Source organism: Zosterops lateralis (assembly GCF_965231275.1).
Source record: "Zosterops lateralis genome assembly, chromosome: 5".
Classification (NCBI taxonomy): Eukaryota; Metazoa; Chordata; class Aves; order Passeriformes; family Zosteropidae; genus Zosterops; species Zosterops lateralis.
In genome coordinates this window covers 32,978,219-32,991,056 of record NC_139766.1, presented here as the reverse complement: position 1 = coordinate 32,991,056, position 12,838 = coordinate 32,978,219, and the positions used below count along the sequence as shown (strand labels likewise).

Here is a 12,838-nt window from a genome sequence, read left to right as displayed (position 1 = left end):
ACAGAATCAGACCATTGTTACATAAAAGTCACTGGCTTGACAACTGAAATGAGACATCCAGCCATACAAGTTTTCAGAGGAATAAATGTTCCATCTTGGGATGAACACAAAAAAAAATATTTACACCAAGACTACCACACATTTTTCTTAACAGTTCAAATGCAACAATACTTTAAAGTACCGTGTAATCATGTAATGATCTTTGATTAGCGATCAAAGAGAGTAAGTTTATCCACAGTAGATACTGATAGACCTTTATTGTTATATTTTTTCTAGGCAAATTTTTTCGATGTTTTGCAAATTCATTGTTAAAAGGTTCCAAGAGAAAATGAGGAATAGACTAGACAGGTCAGATTTTTTTTGCAGATGAAACAGTAAAATCAATGAAATCATTCAACTGTTCAGGATAAAAGGGAAAATAACAGTTTTTCAGTTACTCTATTGATCTTGATAGGTATTACTAAGTTTTTCATATAGCACTATACTAAAATGTCTTACATTCAGTGTATATGTTCAGCAACTTTTATATGATGCTGCTGGTGACTGATCTTTTGAAGGTGCTCAAAAGCATGTAATTTAAAGTTATTTTAGATTTATTTAATTTTATTTTATATTTTAAATTTAGAAATACCGGGTTTTATTGATTTGAGAAAAACAGTAATAAATAAGGAACTTGTCTTTGTAACTTTTAATTCACTTTATTTAAAATTTTAATTAACTATTTTTAATTCAGTATTTGATCTGCAGCAACATCCAAGGTATCCTATTATCTTAGAAAAAAGCAAATTAATGCAAATCACTGACAGTTCATTTGCACATCTTCTGGTCCACTTCAGGTCCTTCAGAATAAAATAGGTTTAGATTCTAATTATGGCTGCAAGAAAAATACATGGAAGATAATTTTAAAAACCACTTCAGTGTTCAAATATTTCATTTTAAAATGTATTGCCAACAGGGAGATGAAATAGAAGATAATCCTTCAACAAGATTGAGCAATAATTGCAATTTGCTTAGTTTAAATTATAATCTTTTTGCATTGCTTTAAATATAGATTATGTTCACTTTTCCTTATGTTCAAGTGTGCATAAAGATTTTTCAATTAATTCTAAGGAAGCAAATTTTAAATCATGGTTTGAAAATATCAGCACCGAGAAATACGTATTAGTGGCAGTCCTGGAACATGAGTTCAATAACTTAGCAAGGAGCTCATCTTCAAGCACAGCTTCATGAATAATAAAACTTGATTACCATACCTTGTAAAACACATGGGAGAAGGGAAGGAGGGTTGCCAATATCATTCAGCTCCTCTTGCCAACTTCCCCTATGGTGCTGAGTTCTTTATGTTCAGAGAACGTATGCCATAGTCCTTATCTCCAGAGGTTTTGGAGAGATGATTGCTCTTTAGAGACCGCCAGTGTTTTTTCTTTATACTGTCTAGTGTTAATTTTTCATCTGTTGCTGCTATTCTAAGAGAAGCTGGAGGACCATTGGAGGTCCATTTCCCAATTCAGGCAACTCTGTTTCTTCTTCTTTCTACTTAAAAGAATCCTCTTACCTGTGAATTCTTGTTCTCCTGAAATGCCCTGTGTCATTTTTAGAATTTTTTCCTGCAAAAAACAAGTTGCTGTATTCAGAATGGAAGGTCTTGACTTGCTGGCACTTATGACTGGTACTTCAGAGGGCTACCTCTTCCATTACTGTAGGACTGGTTCTGTGAATAAAGCCTCTGCTTGTATGTGTATGGTTTGTTTGTGCATCCTGATGATCTGCATCTGTGATTCTTTTACCTGCACAGCTGAGAGTGTTTGCTGTGCCCTTTGTGTTTCATGTGAACATGTTTTCTTGCTTAGAATACTTTAGAAAAAGTGATTGATCCTGGTATGATAGAGATAACCTTGAATTTTGACCAGAACAATAAATAAGTTTCTCTGGCTTTTACTGTATATTGCTACCTTTTTAGACAAAGAAAAAATAATTCTGGTAGTCAAATTCAGACAAGTCCAGTTCTTGCTAAGTGGTAGAACAGCTACATGAATTGGTTTTCTGTTACTGTTCTTTTTTGTGCCTCTCATAATTTTGGCAGAAAAGAACTTTGAGATATTGAGCAAGGCAGCAAATGCAGCCAGTATGCAGTTGAATGCAGCAGGTAGTTGTCAGCCCTCAGAGTTCTAGTTCTGCCACTTAGTTACATAAATTATCCATCTTTCACCACCTACTAATAAGGGACCGATTTCTTTTTGGATCCAAGAGTCTTCGAGAAGGTATTGAAGTGATAATACAGTTTATTTCTCAAGAACAACTTCCTTGTAAAGGTAATGCATAAAACACCGAATTACTAGCTTGATAAAAGAGCATGCACAACAAATGGGCAACTTCTTCCTGAAGATTATTGCAAAATGTTTTACACAGTGTAAACTAGTGATGAGTTTTTTTCAAGTGTTTGCAGTGAAACGTATTCTTAGTTGCTATTTTAATTATTGAGAGGACATGGAAGGCTTTGTAGACTGATTACAAAACAAAATAACTAGACTTCAGTTACATAGTGATCACCAACCAAGCTTGAAAAAGCAGTTTTAAGATGCTTCAGAAACCCTTCAGTGAACTGTGTAGTGACAGATGGCAAGATTACCCAATTGCCTGCAACAAATGATAGCATTTTTATGTTAGCACTAAGGCTACTGTTGGTACAAATGCACTCCTTTTAATTTGAGCTCTGAATTTTTGAATATCCCAGTTCATTTGGCTGGGGGAGGGAGAAAGAGGAGGGAAAGAGCCCTACTATTAATTTGGTTACTGCTTTTATGTTTGGGATTTGTTCTGGTGAATTTAGCCATATTCACCAGCACTACACACACACAGAGCCACTGGTACTATGTTCATGCCAAGAGCAGCCCAAATCTGAGAGAGCTTTCTCATCTCTGATGCCTCTTCTTTCCACTCCATTAGAGGGAATGCACTCCACACCATTTGGACTATCAACACACTCTAAAGGCTGGCCATGCAGATAATTTGTCCAGTAGTAGTAAAAATGCTGCCTTAAACGACTCAGTCCAAAGGTAAATGCTAGCATGGCTTCAGCAGATAAAGAGCTCTTGGTAGCTGGAGATTACTTTGCAGAATAGATATAGGGACTGAAACAGTAGAAGAGGTAGAAGATTCTAGAATCCTAGGTTAAAGGTGGTAGGGTTTTTGTAAATTAAATTTAAGTTTAAATTATTTGAAATTAAATAAAATTTGGTTTAATTTTATTTTAGTTTTTAAAAATAATCATAGGTTAAATAGTTAAAGATGGGAAAGACCTTAAAAATCATCAAGTCAAACCATCAACCTAGCACTACCACCATGTTCACCATTAAACCATGTCCTGAAAAGCCATAGCCACAGTTTTTTTGAACACTTCCAGGGATGGTGACTTTACTGATTTCCTGGGCAGCCTGTTCCAATATTTTACAATTCTTGCCATGGAAACTTTTTCCTTAATCCATATTTTTCCTTAATCTAAACCTCCCCTGGCATAATTTGAGGCCATTTCCTCTTGGCCTGTTACTTGTTACATGGGAGAAGAGATTGATCCTTACCTTACTACAGCCTGCTTTCAGGTAATTATAGGAATCGTGTGAGTCTCCCTTAACCTCATTTTCTCTGGGCTAAGCTTGTGCTGGTCCTGTTATTAACAACTGAGGCAACAAATGCATTAAGTATCTCAGGATTTTCCTCATCTTTTGTCACTGTTTTTCCAAGAAAGGATGGAAGGTTTTGGCCCTCCTTTTCTTCCTGAGGTGTTTTTAAAATCATTTGTTGTCTTTTGTAGCAATGGACAGATTAAGGTGGGCTTTGGTCCTCTTCATTTTCTCCCCGCATGGCCTCACAACACCTTGTAGTCCTTCTGAGCTGCTGATGCCTTTTTCCAGGGGTAAAAACTCTCCCGTTCTCCCTGAATTCCATTCAAAGCTCTCTGTTGATCCAGGATCGTCTTCTTCCCCACCTTCAAGCCCACCTTTCAGCACATGGGGATGCCCTATTCTTGTACTTCTAAGATTTCCTTCTTTAGGGCACATCCAGCCTTCCTGGACTCCCTTTCTCTGGATATCATCATCTGTTTTTCTGCTTAAAAAGCCATCCTGTTCCACAATGGAAGCAATCATCCCAGTCTTGATACAAGTAAAAGGAGGCTTTTGTAGGGGTTTGTGGACACATTTGTAATTTTGACAACCCATCTTTTCTCCCATCCCCTGAGAATTCATCTATACTTGCAGCTGCGGATTATTTGAATTGAGTTGTTGCAATCTGTGACCACAGCCATCATAATCTGCCTGCCTTCTGGTTGGAGGCATCTGGCATTCTCACACAAGTCCTTGCTGCTATCAAAGTTATGCCAGTATTGAAAGTAAGTCATTCTCATGTTGGTATCCCCATAGATTTGGCAGAGTCAGAACTAGTGACTCTAGGAAGGGTCTCTTGGCTTCATTGTCATTATCTAAAACCAAATTCCAAATTGATTGGGAATAAACCAGACCTGACAGGCAGTATCTAGTCAAAAAATTATGAAACTTTTTTTACATTAGATTTGGGACAAAAATAGCAGCAGGAAATAATGAAATGCATTTTGCTCTAAATGTGCTTTAAGTTTTGCTTTATATATCAAATCCTTCATTAAAAGAAGTAAACCTACTATTTCTCTGAACACAGTAGAAACAGGGAAGGGGGTTGATCTCTTACATCCCAATCCCAAGCTGGAAGAAGGCCTGCATCCTTTTCTAGATTGAAGGAAATCAGACAAACAGGTACACCTCTGCAGTCTGATTGCATCATTCTCCCTTTGGAAATTCAGGACTAATTTGACTTGAGGGTCTCAGACATCCCACTGAGGTATCAGTACCAGGTGCTGCTAAACAGATTCATAATAGCATCAAGAATTTTTATCAGGTGCCTAAATCTCCTTATAAAACTGATAAGGACATGAAGTTTGCTTTTGTATTGATGGCCAGCTGAGAGAAGACATTTTGATTGGCAGAATAGTGCCTGAGTTTGTCTTCATCAGTTGATTTAACTATGTTCCTAAAGTTCATCATCTCTAAAGAGATTCTGCCTTGTAACTTGATACTTTAGAAACAAGCCTGTTTCTTCCATGTTGTTTTCATGTTTGTTGTGAAAGAATTCTCGAAGTTCCATGCTAGCTCAAAAAGATTACATAGTTAAATTATTTAGTGTATTAGTACACACTAAGTTTTGTCATTGGAATTGTCGTGCAACAGGTTTTGTCTGCTTAAAAAATATTCCTCCATTCCCAATCTGTGAAACAGCTGCACTTATCCATCTGTTCATTTTCATTAAACATTGTGTATTGAACTTGTTCATTGTCAAAGCTGAGAGAGGAATAGTATATTTGAGGGATACAGCTAACACTCCCAGTCTTAAACAGTGAACTACAGTGGGACAAAGACAGAGGAGAGGTAGTTGTCACTTACATTGCAGTGATTGTGGTTATATTGATGTAATCAATATTGATCCCACAGTCCTTGCCTTTGAAGATTTCAAATTCCAGCTGTTTTGAATTGCAAGGAAATTGCTAGAAGGTCATGCTGGAGCTTCCCTTTCTGATCTCCCAGTGGAAGAAGAGGCAGAGGGCATGTACCTAGCACCAGCAGATATTAATGATGTTCTAAGCTGCTGTGTTTCTAGAGTTACAAAATAAATGTAATTTTCTTTTTCTTTTTTCTCCAGAAGAAATAATAAAAGGGATAAGGGGACAGCAAATTAAGAGAGGTGATTTAGATCTCTAGACTTGAAAACAAGAAATGTACTGGGTTTAAATCATGAAATATTTAGCTATTTGCAGTCTTTCTTTGCTGCCAGTGAAATGAACAAGTATAACAAATTGTAGAGTTTGACCCAAGGGATTTTATTGAAATATATTAAAACAGATACACTTGTCAGGTGATTAATACATAAATAAGGATTTCAGCTGAGGTAGGGTCAAAATAATAATGGCTAATTCTAGTGATGTGCCACAGATGGTGGTGGTCAGATTTATGGTTTAACAAGAGTTGAGAGGGGATAAAAGAAAGATGTTTTTAGGGTCAAGGAACATTCTACATTATCAGGCTTTGACAGGCAATTTAAGGTCTGGGAAAGAAGCGTAAGAGTCAGAGACTTGGAACAAAGAGAATATGTCATCTGTGGTGAGCATTTCAGTCTTTGAAGTATTCAGTAACGGGTCTTTAGTTGCATTCTGGTTTTTTGTTTTGTTCTGGGTAAGAGGGAGGCTTTAAGGCAAAGACCTGGCAGACAACCTCTTAATTTAGCAGTTTTTATTGCCTTGCTAACTAAACTTCCACTGATGCATCTTAAGTAAGGGTTGCCATGGTCAATACAGAGACATGTAAAAATCAGAGATGAATCCAAATGGGATGAAGAAATTTTTGCATAGAGGGAATGAATAAATTAGTAATGTTGACTATAGGAATAGTCTTGCTTCAGAGGGAGAGAAGTAGCAGAAGCAACAAGGTACAGTGAATTATCTTCCTTATATTTTTCACTAATAGTTAAAATATATGATGACAGATTTTTTTTCCCAGTGTATTTTTATTCCCTAGTAGCACTGAAAGACTATTTTAGCTGCTTTGCAGGTAATTGTTGTTGTGGAATGAGCAAACCTACATTACACCAAGCCTAAAGTAGAGTAATTACAATAAAATTAATTTTGGTGGCATTGTAGACACATTGGAAGAGAAGAATGATAAGAGAAGAAGAAGAATCCAGAGAGAGCATGAAATTGTATGAGAGTATCACAGTATAGCAATAAGAAAGGGAGTTTCTTTCCATATTTTTTCTCTGAAAGTTTAGATGCTGGGTTCGTTCCTTAATCCCTGGCAATCAAGGTTCCTTAAGTTCCCCCTAACACCATGGAGAGTTGACTCTGTCTCATAATTAACTTAGCTAAACTCTTTAACATGGTATCACCTTTTAAATGAATGTGATTTTGGGGAATTAAGTAATTCAGAAACTGAACTTATGCATTACCATTATCAGAGCAAAGTTCCCCAGTGTCTCTGGCTCTGCTCATGGCCTTGGCCTTGTTTTGTAGACTAGTGTGGGGAATGGGCATGTAACGGGAGGTTGTGCAGGGTGGTGTTGACAGCATGAAGTGCTCATGTCTTAGGTTAGCCCTGCAACACCCACAGCACCCTCCTTCCACTCCTGTATTGTTTCTTCTTCCTTTCTGGCTAACCAGGACAGATCCATCTGCTGGGAAAATAATTTCTTTTAGTAGTTCACTTAAATTTATCTCTTCAGAAGGATCAAAAATGGAAAAAAGAGAAAAGAACATAATTACTGCCTATCCTTTTGAACATTGATTTGAGACTGGTAAAACACTCAAAATGAGACTGGTGAGCTTTCTGTCAACTGTGTTCACTAAAAGCACTGTATCATTAAAGGACAGTGGTAGTAATTGCTTTGTGCTGTTGCTGAACTATTAGTCTGCAAATGCTTGTTCATGTAATTTAATTTTTTTAATGTATGAGTTGCTATTCCACTGCGAAGCATGGAAAGTCGTTACTTGTGCAATTCGTCATTGTGGTTAAAAGCATCAAATAACCTGTATCCTCTACCACCAGCAATGCATCTGTTTGGCCTCAACTGGCAGTTACAGCAGACTGAAAATGATACATTTGAGAATGGAAAAGTGAATTCTGATACTTTGCCAACACATCCTGTAACGGTTCCTGCTGGAGACAGTGGTAAGTGAAATGGGCAACATTTATTTTTCCTTCTTTTGAAACATTTCCTTCCTTTTTATCTTACTTACATCATCAAACTTTAACAATTTTCCTCCAAAACTCTATATTTAATTCAAGTACAGAGTGTTTGTAAGTAACAGTAATTTTAAATAGGTAAATAGGAACAGATAAACAGGAGCACACAAGTTTGTCCTACCTAGCATGTGAAGGGGCCTATGGATCTTGATCAATAATGCTGATGTAGGAAAGCTAGCTGTCAAGCAAAATTCCTCACAGGAATTTACGTGTAATATTTGATGAGGATAGGAAAGCTCTCATCATATCCTGAGAAGCAGAACCTCTGTTTACTCTAAAATATGTGATAACATTTTTTATTGTTGTTATGGGGTCACCAGAGATAGCAGGATGGGGCTGAGGCTGGCTTGGACCATCCTGCCTTAGGAGCCTCATGTTGAACAAATGGCCATAACAAAGCCAGGGGGCCCAGGGTGCTGGGACACACTGTTTCATAAGGAGGACCTGGTACCAAGAGTCAAACTTTAGGACTTTCAGCCAGCTCTCAGTAGGTTTTGGACAAAAGATTGTGTGCGTTCCATCATAATTGCTTTTTCTGAAGTTTTTGCTCCAGAAAAGGCACTTCAGGAATAATTTGCATATATTTGAAGCTTCTGTCTTAGCTAGGCTTAGAAGGCGATTCATGATCAAGGAGCTTCATGTGGCATGATGTCCTCACTATGGAATATCTTGGGTTTTTCCCTACAGAGGTTGATGTTTTCTTATCTTTATTTTTTAATTTCTCTCTCAGATTTGACAGGTCAGGTATAATATGTACATTTGTTTTCTCAAAGTCTCTAGCATATAATGTTGAGTCTGAATCATCCAACCAATATATAAAGCAAGAAAAAAAACTTTCTTAATTTTGTTGTAAGAGCTTTTAAAATACAAACCACATAAAGGGATTATTTTTATCGACCTTTTTCTGTGTTGCCCTTTAGATTCTCAAAACATTTAAGAGCTTGTGCACTTTCAGCTAACAGAGGCTTCCAAATCAATAGGTTTTGAATGGAAAACTTGATTTAAATGGTTGATGAATGCAGTGTTTGCTTCATTACACAAAAATCCATTTTCCCATTCACAAGGTACATCTGACCTCCTTACCACTGAGAAGGAGGAAGCCTGTGCCAGCAATTGACATATTGAAAATTTTTCAAATTATCACAGTTCCAAGTCATAGAAAAGTTATAGCTCAGTTCACTCCTTTTGTCATCTTTGTAAGCCTGTGAAACTTCTCCAGTAGGACATTTTCTTCTAATTTCCTTTACCTTCCTGCCTTTTTCTTGTACTTAGATGGTCATTATCACTTCCTTTGTTCTTCTTACTTGTTTTGAATGAAGAGCAAAAAGCTACTCTGTGGTTAATGAATATTGATGCTGCAGTGACAGCTCATAATCCCATTGTCTTCTGCATTCAATAGCCAGTGTAAGATATATTGATGTTTTTGTAAATATTTTATAAACATTTGTTGGGGTTTTGTCCCTTGATAATTTTTAATTTTTTTTAACTAAAACCTGTTATACACTGCCTCAAAAATAAAAGGAAATAATAAGGATATCAAATACCTTTTTCCTTCCTTATGTCCCCAAATGCTGTTCAAGAGAACAGGGTTAATTCCACCCACTTGAAATTCTGTCCTCTGCAGAATATGGTACATGGTCATTTATCAGCATGCATCAATACTAAACAACAGACAGACCAGAGAGTACACATTTTAAACCACAAAAGAGGGAGCAGTTAGGCAGAAGGGAAAGTGTGATGACTAGATGTGAAATGTGAGGAGCGGGGCCCCTGTGCTATCACACTGGTTACTGAAAACCGTAAGAAAGAATCAATGAAGCCTTGATTTGGATACTTCAACAGCTGAACAACTTTCAGTACCATGCCTCTCTAGTCCCCTGGTAATATCATGATCCTCTGATTTGGATTTGAGAAATTTCAACCACCCTAATAGTTGAACATGACATTTCGTGTTTAGATTTAAAGCTGTGTGTAAGAACAGTTACTATTTAGAAAATGAAAAGGCAATGATGACACGATGAAGATTTTTCTTATGCTCATTGAGATACAACAGGGAACAAAGAATAATTAACACTCTAACCTTAGGGTGACAAACAGCTACTGACAGTTTTGAGGTGTTGGGGTGCTAAAGGGGCACATGGCTACCAAGTAAAATCATCTTTTTTGAGGGAAGAACATAAGAATCCATAATCGTATTATCTGCTGAGTGTTGAACCCCAGAAACAGGCATTCCTGGGAAGCTGGTTAATGTGTTTGATAAGCAGCATTTACTCAAGCTGTCTAGCTCATCTTTTCAGTAGTACAAGGCAGCCATTTTTCATTTGAAATGTAGAAATAGGGGAAGTTGCAGATCAATACAGCAAACAAGTTTATTGTTTAGTGATTACCAGTCATCAGCCTGTGAATTTATTCAACACAATATGCTTAAATTTGAAGAAAGAAGTAAAAAACAAATGCTTAGATAAACTGAAATAGTGAATACAGATCTATCTTCTAGAATAACACACGGATATTATGAAAGGTTAAGTCCAAATTTAAAAGAGCATTAGACTCATCCTGAAAAGCGTTTAAAAACTGGTTTGTTCAAGATCAGATATTTCACTGTCTCTTCTCAACAGCACTCTGATCAATGTGATAATCCTGTGAGACCTTTTCAGTGACTGCAGTGTTGTTGTGACACAGCTCTGATGATGATACAAATTCCCACTCAAGGCCTCTCAGCAGTGCTTCTGTACCTGTTTAATTCAGCAGCAGTCTCGGTTCATCTTGGATGCGCAAAAAGTGGCGAGGATCAATCCGTGACCTTACCTGGCATTTCAGATTTTAATCCAGTTTTTTTTACAGTCTAAATGTTTGCAAAAAGGTTGTGTCAGTTTGTTCCATCAAATGATGAATAATGTAGAATTTGAACATAAAAGACAAGGCAGAATTGTCAGCTCTTCAGAACACTTGTATGCAAACAAGTGAGCATCACACGAACATGCTTATCACATTCTGATGGATTTAGTTCAATATTTATAATAGACTAGCTGATGAAAAAAATATGAATTGATAAAAACACAGCAAACTCCAACACTGTAATGACAGTTCCATTTTTCTTTGTGTTACTTCACTCAAGCCTCGCCTTCACGTGCTGGCCGCTTAAATACGGCATTGCTTCCTTATACAAAACCAAAAATAAGCAACCAGAGCTGCAGCATTTGTTAGCATTGAATAAATGCTCTGATATTTAATGTAGAAAAGATTACATTCATTCTCTTGACTACTTGTGTTTATGTATCTATTATTCTTAAAATCTGTATGCTGCATTTTGCATTTCCTTTTTTTTTTTTTTGTTCAATATGAGACTTTATTTTGAGAAACTCCTGTTAAAATGGTAGTGAAAAAAAGAATAGTTTAATGTCAATTCTAAACTGTTTCCATAATGCTCCTCCTTACAGATGCTAAGGCATTTTTAGTATGTAGGTATTTGTGGTATGTTTGCCTTTTTATTTCCGAATCATTGAATTCCTGGGATCTTCTATTCAAAAAGATTGTCAGGTAACACTTTTCTGAGGTAATTCAGAAGGGAACACTAATTTCTGATCTCCTTGTAATTCTAACCCATCAGGAAAATTAGGAGGATTTGCACAAGAAAACAACACTATAGATTCTGGAGAACTTGATATAGGCCGAAGAGCAATACAAGAAGTACCCCCTGGGATTTTTTGGAGATCACAACTCTTCATTGATCAGCCACAATTTCTAAAATTCAATATATCCCTTCAGAAAGATGCATTGATTGGAGTATATGGTCGAAAAGGTTTACCACCTTCACACACTCAGGTGAGAACTGCTTGCGTTAAAAGTAACACATTATTGAAAACCATGATCTCATATCTTTTGTATCTTTTTTCTCTCTCAGGATTACCTTCTTTTCCATTTTGCTGATTTTTATTTTTACTATTTATACTTTGTTGATACATGATGACCAGAACATTTGTAATACTCTGTGTTGGGATCTAGAATGGGGGTACAGGGTATTCTTATTTATGAGCTGTTCTATTGCCTGATTAATGATGCTTCAGATAGGGAGGTGTTACATGCAGAATTTATAGGTGCTATTTTTATTCTTTAGTATATGCATGTATCTTTAAAAACCTAAGGAAACTAATGTAGAATCTTATGGCCACACATAAGGTGAGATGAGAGTTCCTACAAACAGCACATTAACTAAATTTCCAAACAAGAAGACAAGCAAATACTACAGTATTTGCAACTTGGTGTCCCACTAAATAAAACCATAAAAGAAAAAATATATATCTACAAAGATACAGTGAACTGGGGTTGTAAAAGTGGCAGTCTTCACTAGGCATCTAGTGTCTTGAAACTTTGTTCTTAAGAGTCCAGAGGATTTATTCTGTTCTGCCCCTCAGAAGATTTCTAATGACACCTTTTATTGCATATGGTCAAGTTCCTAGTAACAAAAAACCCACTTCTTATCCATAGTGGTAGAACAGTTAAAGTATAAAAGAATGAATAGTCTTCTCGATTGGCAGGAGAAATGGAGAATCAGTGCCTCAGATGGTATTTTACCATCAATTTGTATTAATATTATTTGGAAGATTTAATACCCTCCAAGATTAAATTTCTTTCAGAACAATATTTTTCCAAGTGCTGGCTCAGATCCATCTTTCCACCTGAATTGGTATTTTAGTTCATTTTCTTCTATCCATTTGGAGAAATATCTTAGTGACTTTATTTTGAGTGTATGGATTTGCCGTGGACACAAATCTAAGTATAGCAACCTAATGGTATAATTGTATCAAAGCTTCACTGATTACATCTGATACACAGTTGTAATGGCAAATTCATAGCCACAAAATTCGTATATTTTAATTCATTCCCATATTATTAATTTTTGATTTTCATGCCACTGCACTATTTAATATTTTGAGGTTTGGTTTTTGTTTTGTTTTGTTTTTTTATTCAGGCAGAACTTTTTAAATATGCACAATATAGAAATATATTACTAATATAGT

At 36.3% G+C, this 12,838-nt stretch overlaps 1 protein-coding gene across 3 annotated transcripts in view; it reads left to right on the top strand.

Moving 5' to 3' along the window:
• Positions 1-12,838, top strand: part of TENM3 (teneurin transmembrane protein 3) — a gene marked incomplete at its 5' end in the record, with an annotated part of 114,659 nt that overhangs the window by 12,745 nt on the left and 89,076 nt on the right. For all 3 annotated transcript variants that reach the window (XM_083860883.1, XM_083860882.1, XM_083860881.1), the window contains 2 exons: positions 7,620-7,742; positions 11,428-11,642. In XM_083860883.1, the coding sequence (XP_083717009.1) occupies positions 7,620-7,742; positions 11,428-11,642 (338 nt within the window). The remainder of the gene's footprint in view (positions 1-7,619; positions 7,743-11,427; positions 11,643-12,838) is intronic.